At 60.7% G+C, this 12,370-nt stretch overlaps 1 protein-coding gene across 1 annotated transcript in view; it reads right to left on the reverse strand.

Moving 5' to 3' along the window:
- Positions 1-12,370, reverse strand: part of Crocc2 (ciliary rootlet coiled-coil, rootletin family member 2) — a 66,456-nt gene that overhangs the window by 19,867 nt on the left and 34,219 nt on the right. The window contains exons 17-21 of the mRNA XM_047547013.1: positions 10,112-10,239; positions 9,588-9,757; positions 8,870-9,046; positions 4,693-4,806; positions 2,570-2,713 (exon numbers count right to left, since the gene is read on the reverse strand). Of these exons, the coding sequence (XP_047402969.1) occupies positions 2,570-2,713; positions 4,693-4,806; positions 8,870-9,046; positions 9,588-9,757; positions 10,112-10,239 (733 nt within the window). The remainder of the gene's footprint in view (positions 1-2,569; positions 2,714-4,692; positions 4,807-8,869; positions 9,047-9,587; positions 9,758-10,111; positions 10,240-12,370) is intronic.

Raw genomic sequence — 12,370 nt, forward strand, 5'->3', positions numbered from 1 at the left:
ACCTGTAGCAGTCAGGCTCTGGGCAGGTGGGAGTTTGCTGAGGCCCAGCCCAGACCCTTGGCCTCCTGCCTCCCAGGTCTGAGCTACGGCCCTGACCAGCAGCCTCTGAAAAGGCTCCATTCTGGCTCTCACAGGTCCCTGGGGAGGAGGAGGAGGAGGAAGTCGGCAGGGGCAAGCCCAAACACTCCGCCAGGGCAGCTGCTAGTGTGCCAAAAGCAAACCCCTCGCTGTTTCCACAGGACCTTGTCCAGGCCCCTGGCCGCCTGGCTGGGAGTCTGCTGCTGTTATTGTTGTTCTGTTTTTGGGAAGGGCCCCAGCCTCCCCGCAGCTCCCCTCCCACCCCACATGTGGGAGCCACAACTGTGCTGAGCATTTTCCGCTGAGCTCAGCAGAAATCCGCCCAGAAGGTCAAGGACCAGGGAAAGGGCCTATCCATCATAAAAGAAGCTGCTTTCATTTCCCAGGGCGGAGGAGATGAAAACCAGGGAAACAAACGCAGGGCGGCCCCCGCCCCCACCTCTACCCTGTGTCCGCCCACCAGCCTCATGAGAACAGCCATCCCTTTTACTGGAATTTTACAGCCAAATCGCTTAATGTGATTATAATCATTATTTCTTTACTAGAAATCGTATGAACAGCCTCTTTTAACCTCCTGCAGGGGGGCAGCTCCGGAACTGCAAAGGATGCAGGGAGGGGAGGTGGGGAGAGGGCAGCTCTGGGGCTGGCCGGGGTGCAAGTGAGCACGCGTGTGCTCTACGGGGTGTGGGTGTGCAGGCGCCAGGGAGCATGCCTGTGCTTGGCGGGCACGTCGAGCACGAATGTGCATGCATGTGCTCTGGTGTGCAAACGCGTGTGTGTGAGAGTATATGTGCACGGTACACATGCATGATAGCTGTGCCTGTGTGCACGCATGTGTGCTTGCTCTTCCTCCTCGGCATGCGTGTTTGGTGGTGCCCACGTGCCTGTGTCCAGCATGCACTTGTCACTTGGTGTGTGTGCTCTGAGCAGCACGTGCCGCACGTGCACACGTGTGCATGCATGAGTGGTGTCCATGTGTGGGTCTGCGTGTGTGTGCTGCATGTGTGCGTGAACCTCAGGCAGGGCTTGCAGGGCCTGGAAGTTCCTCCAGCTTACAGGCTGTGGAAATGTCGGGTTTCCATGGCAACCCTGGGCTCAGCCAGCGAGGGAGGGCTCTTCTGCCTCCTCCTCTGTGATTGTTCCTCTGAGCCCCCCACCTCCTCAGCCTCCGGTCATCCCTATACCCCTTGTGGGGTCCCCTTCCCCTTGCGGTGTTCCCACTCCTTTTGTGGGGTCCCCGCTCCCTTTCCAAGTCCTCTCTGACCACCCGAACCTGCCTTGAACCTGACCCTCCTGGACCCCAACAAAACAGATGTGCCCGCCCCCAGGTCCTTACTATGCTGCCCCGTTTTGAAAGCCCACTCTGCTTCCCCTGTGGCCGCTGACCAGGCCTGACTTTGAAATCTGCTGGAAGGAACCCTTTCTCTTTGGGGCCAATGTAAACAGCCCGTCATGCTAAATCATCCTCCGCTCTCGGGCCACGCTGGCCCCACAGGTTGTGCCTGGGAGGGCTGAGCCCCTCTCCCCGCTGAGCCGGGTGCATGTGGCACCAGGCCAAGGGCCCGCTGGCCAGCTTTGGCACACAGCCCAGGGAGCCGTGAGGCTGCCTGTCCCTGCGGGCCCACCTGGGCTCTGCTGACCCCAGATCCAGTCCTCAGTCACATGTCCCCTGCCCTGCCTCTCACAGGCGTCCCCAAGTCCTGTCAAATCTCCTTAGAAACACCTCTCAATCTGCTGGCCTGATGGGCCCCAGCCCGGCCTCTCTGGCTCCTTCTGCCCCTGCCCGAGTCTGTCCCCTACCCCACCACGATCACGTAGATGCAGCTACCGGGCTCCTGGGGCCTCTGCTAGCACCAGAACCTCGCCAGGTCCCGGCTGTCCCCGAAGCCTCCATGTCTCTTCCCTCCCCACTACTCCAGCCACCTCCAGACCTAGCCCATCCCACCCCAGCATCCGGCTGGCCTCCCTGACATGCTGGCACCCCGGTCCATGCTTCTGCCCAGGGCTGCCCCGCCTGGGCCTTCCCACAGCTGATAGGCTGAGGTCCAGCCTCCCCTGCCCCATGCCCAGTGGCTGCTGCCTCCTGAGAGTCCACAGCCCCTCCACAGGGGGGCGCCTCTGACTCCTGATGTCTTAGCTGTGTGGCAAGAGCATGCTGGGTCATGTGGTCCCAACAACCTCCTGCGTGCTGGCCAGCCGGTGCAAACCCTCCCTGGCCATCCTCCCTCTCCAGCCTCCTGGGTCCCAGCCTGCCTGCAGCAGCCAGGACCCCCACACCCCCGCCGCCATGGCCAGGACTTGGACAGTCACGCCCACCCACTCCAAGCCAAATCCCTTTCCTCAGGTTCAGCATCTTTACCTTCTTTTCACTGAACAAAAGGCCAGCTTCCCCTCACGGACGCAGGAGCCTGTGCCGTTTTATCAGCTCCGAGAGGGAGTCAGCTGCTCGCACCCCAGGTGCCTCCTCCTCCTGCCCCTGGGCCTCCCTCACCTCTCTCTGCGCTGTGCTCCTCTTGGCCGCCATCTCCCGGAGACTCTCGCTCAGAACTGCGGTCTGTCTCTGGTGGGTGGAGATGGCCTCCTCAAACTGGACCTGGAGGGCCTGCAGCTCCTCGGTCCTGGTGCCCACAGTGGCCTGGGGAAGCAGGGAGCCGCTGCATGTCAGGGAGGCCAGCCGGACGCAGGCGTCTCATGCTGGTGAAGGGCACGGGCGGCGGCCTGAGGGAAGCTCGGCTCCAAAGCCCCCTGCCCCACTCTGTTTTCCCTCTGGGGCCAGACGATGGCCGAGGACAGGGCCCAGGACCCAGGGGCTGACTTTGCTCCTGCCCCACACTCTCTGCTGGGCTCCTTGGCTCGTGGGGAGGAAGCAGGTGATCATTTGGCCGGTGCACAGGCTCCCCATCTGGGCAGTGAGCTGGGGTCGCCTCTGCCACACAGGCCCGGGATGTGGAGGAGGACCCGGGGCCTGGCCTGCAGCACTCACGAGGCCAGTCCAGGCCGGAGCCCTCTGATAAGGTGCCTGCTTCCCCTCCTTGGGGGACCCTGGCCCCTCTGCGTGGGGGAGGAAACAGGACATCTGTGTGGAGATGCGGCTTCCTGGGAGGCCGGGCACTCTGCTGACCACTGCTGGCCCTCAGTTCCTGAACTGTCACTAGGCAGGTGACGTGGGGACATCCATGGCCCCGCCCGCTGGGTGTGAGAGCACCCGGGTCTTGCCTGCCTTGTCACTCAGGCTGGGCAGGGAGGCCACCATGGCCAGGCAGCTCTGGTACCACCTGGGACGCATCACAGCCCGAATGTCCTCGGGTCCCTCGCCCACTCTCCTGCCTGGCAAGGACCCTCCCCACCATGCCCTGGAGTGAACAGGAGCTCTTCCTTGGCTACAGTAGCTGTGGCCTACCAGCAGCAGCTGGGCAGGGTGGGGGCCAGCTGGTGGGGCACCGTGTTCCAGGGAGGCACGGGTTCCGCCTGGGAGGACCCCGCCCTGCGTCCTGCAGGCCACTGGCTAGGGCCCTGCTGTGGGGCCCCGAGTCCTACACCCCTGCTGTCTCTCTGGAGATGAGTCACCCTGGACGCGAGGTCTGAGGCTGCAGGAGGATCACAGGGCCCTGGGGCCGTCCTGGCTCAGGCCAGCAGGCCCCTCCGCCCAGGCCGCCCTCCTTGGCTGTTTCCGCTCCCGCTCCTCCCGAGGTCTTAATTTCCATTTTCTGAGCTGAGGTGGCAAAAGAGCCCCTGTGAGCTCCCCTAGGAGGTCTGCTGCTGGAAGGCCTGGTCCTGGGTCCAGGGGGAGACTCGCAGTGGGCAGGCTCCAGAGGCCAGCGCTGTCTGCAGCATGGCTCCCTGGGGGGCCTGCGTCCCTCCCAGGGTCTCAGGAGCCTTCATGGTTCCCTGCCATAGGGTGGAGCTGAGAGAGTCGCTGGGAAGGAGGAGCACAGCCACCACCAGGCTGAGTCGGTCCTCCTGGCCTGAGGACCTTGGCCTGGCTCAAGACAGGAACAGAGCCAAGGTGGTGGCTGGAAGCAAGAAGTCTGCGGCAAGGCTCCCCTGGGGTCAGGGTGCCTTGGGCTGCTGCCCAGAGCGACCACACGGTCTGGTCTTGGTGTCAGGTGGGAGGGCCAGGCAACCCCCTGGAGTCACCTCCTAAGTGGAACCCCTTTCCTGCTGCACAGCACCTGGGGTCAGCCATGAGTCCCTGCCTCCCGGCAGGAGACCTGCCTCCCACCCCAGCTCATGCCTCCCAGGCAGGCAGCAACGGCCAGTGCACCTCTGGGAACTTCTGCGGGTCCCTGTCTGTGCTTTACTACCAGCTCAAGCAAAGCCGGGCAAGGCAGGGTCGGTGTGGCCACAGACAGGGCACAGGCCTGGGGTCCACCTCAGCCCTCTCCTCCCTGGTGAGGTCTCCCCTCTCTGCCTCTGCGGGTTCCGAGGGCAGGGAACACCAGGCAAATGGAGTCCAGCGTCATGGCCTGCACAGGCAGGGACCAGAGCTAGCTTTGGCTTTGCTGCCACCAGACGTCCCCTCCCTGCTCCGGAAGCACAGGGACAGGCGGGGAGGGTGCTGGGCCATGCACAGCCAGGCCAGGAGCTGCTTCCTGCTCAGGGAGGAGGGCTCACCTGGGCTTGGGCCTGCTGGCTCTGCGCCTCCTGCTGCACCCGCTCCAGGTCCCGTGTGACCCTGGACAGTTGCTCTCTCAGCAGGCTCCTCTCTGCTTCCTTTAGAGACAGGGCCTGGACACAGGGGTGCTCGTGAGGGCTGGGACAGGGGCTAGGCCCTTCTTAGGCCAGCAGAACACTGAGCACCGGGGCCCCTGCAGGCTCGACCTGCTCCTGTCTCCACGCCCTGCTGCAGGGAGGGTGGCCTTGATCCCTGGGCCTTCACCTAGAGCTCCTGTCTCTGTCCACATCCTCTGGCCTGGTGTCCGTGCCCAGGCAGCCCTCCCGAGCACCCCATCCGGTCTCTGCCTAAAACCCTGCTCTCCCCCAACCTGAACCTGCCTGCAGCCCTGCTCTGTCACCACCCGAGTCCTGCAGACAATGGTCCTGCAGGGCACAGGAAGGAAGCCCCGATGGCCCTGAAGCCCCGAATGCCCATCTCACTAAAGGTGTCAGGAGAGCAGGGGGCCCGGCCCAGAGAGGCCTCGACTGTCCCCGCTCGCAGCAGCCTGTGCTCCGCCAGCAAGCCCGTGGGCAGTGGAGGAGCCGAGTGCCCCTCACACCAGTGCTGACTCCCTCTCCACCCCAGCCCACGGGGGAGGGAAGCCCAGAGACTCTTGTCCACGTGCAGGATGCCCAGCTCAGCTGTCTTCCATCACGCCTGATGTGACCCCAGCATGGGCAACAGGAGACCACGCGAGGCGGCCCAGGAACGTTGCACAGGGGTGGAGAAGAACCAGGAAGCCCAGAGACACGGGTGTGCGAAGGCCTCGGGACACGTGGAGGACCAGGCCCCGGGCCAAGGGGGCTCCTCCACCTCTGTTAGGGAGGTGCAGGAGGTGACGCGGGCCCACGTTCAGAGGAAGGCGTGTGGAGTCATCCCGGGTTCTCTTCCCAGGCCAGCTATGGGTCTTCTCTGTCTTGACGCTGGGCAGCCCGAGGAAAGCCCTGGAGCGGTGTGTGAGGTGGGCGGGGGCATGAGTGCGTTTCGACTCAGGACAATCTCTGCAGGTAGCCGGTTCAGCAGGGTGCGCCCCGGGCTGCGTGGCTGCTGCAAGCAGCCACAGGAGGACGTGCACACTAAACCTCCTCTGGTCTTCTCCTGGGTCCGGGCGGGAGCCTCAGCATCTGGGACCTGGCCACGTGGTCACTGTCTGCTCCTCCTGGTGGTCCTGGAGCACACCTGAGACCTGCTAATGACGGCCCAGTTTTGGATGGTGGAGGGTTGTGGCGTGGAGCCCTGGTGTCAGCTCTGGTCTCCGGGAGGACTGGAAGCCGACTTCAGCACGTGGTCAATCATTCGTGGATGGGGAAGCCTGGTGGAGACCCTGGATACCAACGCTCAGAGGCCTCTTGTGTGGTGGGCGCAGAGACCCAGGGAGGCCACACGCCAGCCCCAGACTGGAGGCCGGGGCCCGCCCGGGGCCCAGCTCCCGTCTCTTCTCCCTCTGGTGTAGCCTTCCTAACACAGGAAAGGTCAGCCCAGGCTTCGGGCGCCCCGTGAGGTGGTCCGGGGGTCATGGGCCTGAGGGGCTGGTGGGACCCCCTCGCTGGCAGTTGGCTGGCACCAGTGCCACTGGCCTGGAGATGGCTAAGTCTGGGACTGGCATCCGAGTGGGCATCACGTGGGGACTTGCGGGGTCTGTGCTGACCACAGCACTGCCCAGGGTCGTGAGAAGCAATCCTGGGGGCAGGTGCGTGTGGCAGAAGAGAGACTCCTCCTCCAGGGGCACCCTGTGTCTGCGACCATCTTGGAAACCAAGGCTCCCTGCTTGGTCCTCTTCCTCCTGGACCCCTGGCTTGTTCCATTCAGAGTCAGGGCATGTCTGTCCCTCTCGAGACCCTTGTTAGTGGACACAGCAAGGAAATGCCTGCTGGAAGTCTTCACAGTGTCCGTTCCCGGGGGCGAGGCTTTGCTTGGCAAACAGACCTGAGCAATCCCAGCTCAGACCAGCAGGCCAGCAAGAGCAGGCACTGAGTGGACGTGTCCCTGCAGCCCACTGCCCAGTGTCTCTGACTTGTCCCCAGAGCTGCTCTTGGTCCTGAGGTCTGCTCGGAACTGTTCCAAGACTGAAGTCGTGGTGGCTCCCTCAGGTCCTGCTGTCCTGTTCTGCTCTGTGTCTAACTGGTGGCTGGATATGCAGGGCAGCTCTCAGGCCGCATGTGATGAGCACAGGCAGTGCAGCCTGGTGGGTGGTGTCGGGGAGGTGAGGGCCACACGGGGCCTTGGCCACTTGGCTTCCCTGGGCCTCTCCCGGCCCCCAGTACAGGGTGATGGCACTGCATCCCCAGGGCCTCTGGACCTGCCCTTCCTTTGGCTGACCCTGGCCCAGCCCTGGCCTCTTCCTGGCCTCCCTGGTCTCAACCTCTCTTCCCAAAGCCCCTCTTGACACCACTACTTGAGAATGGCTGCCACTCCTGTCACCCAGACGTGTGTGTGAGGTGCCCTTGGTGGCCCTCCAAACTCCTTGCTGGCTTCCCGGCTCACTGCAGCCTGCTGGCTGCGAGGCCACACCACCCCCGACCTTCCTCCAATGCCCCAGACTCCTGTTCCTCCTTTGAGGCCACTGCAGGGTGCGGGGTGGTGGCACTCAAGAGCACGGACTGCAGCCCCTCGTGGGCAAGCTGCCTGGTCCTGGCCACGGGATCCCAGTAAAGTGGGCTCGATGAGCACTTCCCTGAGTGCTGGGACTGAAACTAGAAACGCAGTGCGAGGATAAGGTCGGCTGCTCCAGCGTCCGCGGCTCCAGCACTCGGCCTTTGTGCCAGCAGCTTGTGGTCCTGGTCCTGCTGTGGTGGCCCATAGGGATGTGTTCACTTATCTGTCCTGTTCACTCAACAGTGAGTTCTTCAGGGTGGTCTATGCCCTGGAGAAGCCTGCACTAACCCCTCAGACCCAGTGTGGTCTCAGCTCCTGGGTGGATGGATGGCCAGTGGGCGGTGATAGCTGTTTGCCTAGATTGGTGGTCAGGCTGAATACTCTGATGAATGACTGGTGACCAGGTGGACTGGTGACGGATGGGTAGTCAGACTCATGGATGGGTGGTATGGCATGTAGATGGACTGCTGAGTGTAAGCTCAGGAGGAAGCATGTATCAGTGAATGGATGGATGGATGGATGGTCAAGTGAGTGGATGAAACGGCTGGGTGAGTTGGTGGATAGATGGTCAGGCATGTGAATAGATGACCATGAATGTGGGTCAATAGCTGAATGTGTGGAAAGAAGAATGGATACTCAGATGAGTGATGACAGACAAGTGAATGGAAGAACAGTCAAGTTGATGGATGTGTGGATGGATGGACGAATGTGTTGACGGGTAGGTGGCTGGATGTGTGTATGGATGGTTGGATGGATGTGTTGATAGGTAGGTGGGTGGACGTGTGGATGGATGGATGGATGTGTTGATGGGTAGGTGGGTGGATGTGTGAATAGATGGATGGATGTGTTGATGGGTAGGTGGGTGGATGTGTGGATGGATGGATGGGTGGATGTGTTGATGGGTAGGTGGGTGGATGTGTGGATGGGTAGGTGGGTGGATGTGTGAATAGATGGATGGATGTGTTGATGGGTAGGTGGGTGGATGTGTGGATGGATGGATGGGTGGATGTGTTGATGGGTAGGTGGGTGGTTGTGTGTATGGATGGTTGGATGGATGTGTTGATGGGTAGGTGGGTGGATGTGTGAATAGATGGATGGATGTGTTGATGGGTAGGTGGGTGGATGTGTGAATAGATGGATGGATGTGTTGATGGGTAGGTGGGTGGATGTGTGGATGGATGGATGGGTGGATGTGTTGATGGGTAGGTGGGTGGATGTGTGAATAGATGGATGGATGTGTTGATGGGTAGGTGGGTGGATGTGTGAATAGATGGATGGATGTGTTGATGGGTAGGTGGGTGGATGTGTGGATGGATGGATGGGTGGATGTGTTGATGGGTAGGTGGATGGAGATGGGTGGGTGGTTGGTTAGCAGGATGTCTACCAGGGAGGAGTTCAGGCCACAGGACTGCTGTGGAATACTGAAGCTGCACCAGGAGTAACCTGGAAAGGTTGCACATACCTGGTGGGGGTGGCCCCAATGCTGGGCTGGAGAGGAGAGTGAGGGGTGCAGGCCCTCACCTCCTGCACCACCATTACCTTCTGCATCTCGTGCTCCAGCTGGTGGAGACTCTCCTTCTGATCCTGCTTCAGGCTCTGAATTTCCTCCTCCAGAGTCTCCCTGGTGGCTTCACTCCTTGCCAGCAGCTCCCTCTCCTGCTGCAGCCTGCATGCGGCCAACTCCTTCTCCTCTGCCAGGGATAGAAGGAGGGCCTCCTGTGGAGGCAAAGGGCAGGTGACGAGATCAGGGCCAGGAGACCTGCAGGCACCTGTGGTCCCAAGTGAGGCCCAGGCCCTGCATGCCGGGACTGGTCAGTCTGGCCAGCTGCCCTCCCCTGTTGTCTCCAAGGCCCCACTGGGGCTGGGAAGACTCTTCAGGTCTCAGCTCCACTGTCACCCCTTCTTCTAACAGTTCCTGTACCACTTACGAACCTCTGCCTGGTGCCACTGATAGGCGTGGGGCATAAAGACCTGTCAGACAAGGCCTCTGGGGCCAGCGGCCAGTAGGGGAGCTCTGGTGGAACAAGGTTTCCTCTAGCTTCCAGCGCCCACCTGCAGCCAGGGCAGCTGGCCGCCAGGCCCACCGCTTCTGCAGAGGGAGCCTCCCTGACACACCTGCTCGCACACAGAGGCTCCCTGGGAGGGCCTTGTGCCTCGGCTTGAGCTGTAAGGAGGGGCCCGTCCCCGGGTCCCACCCCAGAGAGCGTGCGGGGCTCTCAGGAAGCGGACAGGTCCCAGAGTCCCCTGGGAAGCGAACCTTCTCCCGCTGGAGCCGTGTCAGGTCCTCCTGGTGGGCCAGCGCCTGGCTCTCCAGGGCCTGCTGCAGGTGCTGCTCCTGCCGTGTCACCTGCCACTGCAACTGCCCCATGTCCCTCTGCAGCTTCGCCTCCTGGATGGTCCAGTCCCTGTTCAGTCTCTCCATTTCCACTGAGAAGCCAAAGACATGTCAGGCCCACCTGGTGTTGTGCCCATGAAGACAGCCCCCTGTCCACCTGTGGCCAGCACGTGGCAGGGTGGCCAAGCAGGGGCAGGGCACAGGGAGGGGGTCAAGAGGCTGCTGTGCTGACTGGGAGGCTGACCCAGTTCTGAGCCTCAGGCCCTTCCAGTGCAGGCCAGGCAGACGGGTGGCCTCCTCTGTGTGGGCAAGGGTGGCATGTCCTGAGTTGCAGGAGCTCTGGTCTGTGCTGGTCCCCTGGGGCCTGGGGAGTGTAAGCAGTTCACCTGGAGAGGGATTTGTCCTCGGCAGGGAAGTGGGCACAGGGAGCCTGCCCGCCAAAGTACCTTGCAAGGTCTGCCGAGCGAGCCGGGCACTCTGGGCCTCTCCCTCCAGCTGTTCCTGCTGGACCTGCAGTTTCTTGGCCCGTTGTTGGGCCTCAAAAAGGCTGCTCTCCAGAGAGTCCCTCTCCAGCCTGCAGAGAGGCATCAGACAGCAGGTGCATCACCCAGGCACTCTGGCCATGAGTGGACCTGAGCTGAGGCTAGGCCAGTGGATCAGCACATCGACAGTGTCTCATTCATTTCAAATCTCTAAGAATGAATTGGACCCTCACAAAACTGTTTCAGGAGGAGTTAAAAGGCAAGTGCAGAAACAAAAAAATAATAAGTCACAGAAAAACAACTCAGAACCATAAAAATAGAAAAAAACATAAAAAGGTACCTCATATTCTTCTTAAGCAAGACATGAAAACCAGAAAAAAATCAAGAGTCAAACAGATCTGAAGAGAGGGAGGGGGGAGTATTCCTGCAGAAAATATTTCATAAACCAACTTAAAAGATGATGGACAGATTAAAAGAAAATCTGCACTAAATAAATAAATAAAGGATCAGCATCCATCATATGCAAAGAGCTCCTACCAATCAATGAAAGTCGCTAAGCCTATAGAAAAATGTCGGTTAATCACAAAGAAAATACAAATGGCTAAAAATCTACGAAACTTGCTTAACCTCACAAGTGCCCAGGGAGATTCAAATCACAGTGTTATTAAGCATTTATCAGATTAGCAAAAGCTTAAAACAGCGACAACACTGAGTGCTGGCAAGGAGCACCCTGGGTATGCTAACTTGACTGCAATTCCATTGTAGAGATACAGACGACACTGTGACCACACGCACTGTGGCTTTCATAGGGTCCTGACCGGATGTGGCTGAAATGCTTACAAATGGGAGAAAGTTCTGGAAACCACGGTGCACCCTGAGTCTCGCACGACGAGGAAGTCGTCAACAGAGGTAAGGAAACAATCTTCTATTCTCCATGGAAAGAGTCCCTCAGAGCACCGCCCGTTGGGACTTCACAAGGAGCGTGTCCGCGTGTGGGGAGGGTCGCCTTGGCAACGTGCACACGGATCATGTGGACGCACTTGCTCAGAAAGCGGAAAAGCCTGAGCTACTGACAGTCGCCCAACGATGGGCTGGCCCGCCACCTGCAGCACGAGCCGTGTGCGTCAGGGTGAAAACACGGCCCACTCACAAAGGCACACGCTCAGCTGCCAGAACCCGCAGCCGGCCCGCAGGGAGCACCGGGCCCATCGCCATCACCCGCCTCCTGGACTTGTGCCTGGTCTCCAGGGGACGTGGCCTGGGTCCCTCTGATGTCTGCCTGTCGCCTGGGAATCCGAAGCTTGTCCAGCTTCCTTCTGCTGGAGGCCCAAGAGCGACTGCTCCACTGCTGGGCCCCGGGAGCAGAGGCCGCGCAGGAGCGGAGGTTGCAGGAACAGAGGCCCGGGGAGCAGAGGCCAGGCATGCCACAGGGCAGGGCAGCCAGGGCAGCTGCCTGGGGCTGAGGAGCCACCAGCGTGAGAGCTGGCCAGTGTGTCTGTGGGGTCCTCAGAAGCAAGGACCTGCAGCAGGACTGCCCAGCACCCACCATCACTGATCACCTGAAAGCTCACTTAAACTGCAGCCCAGAGCCAGCCGGAGAAGCAGAGGGTGTGGGAGACAGACATGCTCTGGCTGAGGCCCCGCTGGGCTGGTGACTCTCTGGGGCTGCAGGGCTGCTGTGAGCAGTGGTCCTGTGTCCAGTGGTCAGGGCTGAGAACAGGGGCCATGGGACAGCATCCTGGCCATGGAGGGCTCTAACCAGGGTTGCGTTCTGGTTCCCAGGGCCCAGGACCTGTGCTCCCGCTGACCCTGGGCAGCCTTTCCCAGTGGTCTGTTCTGATTTCGTTTGGAGGAGCGGTTTCTCCATGAAGAAGTTTCAGGACCTGGGACTCTAGGGATTCTCACACCCTCAGATGCTGAGCCCCAGGAGGAAATCTAAACACAACAGTCCACAAGGTGCAGAAAGCCAGCCAGGCTCTGGTCTCTGCACAGGCCCTGGAACCAGTTCAAACCAAGGGCAATAGCCTACGGGCACCACTGTTCTTGCCTGCAGGTGCCCGTTTCAACTTCTGGACATTTCCTGACTTTGGTTTTTGGGGCTCCCCAACTTTGCCTTGTGGCTCCTGGGGTGCAGGAATGGGGTTTAGACCCAACCCTGCTCTCAAAGCCCTGTGACTCTGGCTCCCAGGGTTGCTACAGGGATGTCCAGAGTTTTAAGATGGT

Source organism: Sciurus carolinensis, chromosome 3 (assembly GCF_902686445.1).
Source record: "Sciurus carolinensis chromosome 3, mSciCar1.2, whole genome shotgun sequence".
In the NCBI taxonomy this organism is placed as follows: Eukaryota; Metazoa; Chordata; class Mammalia; order Rodentia; family Sciuridae; genus Sciurus; species Sciurus carolinensis.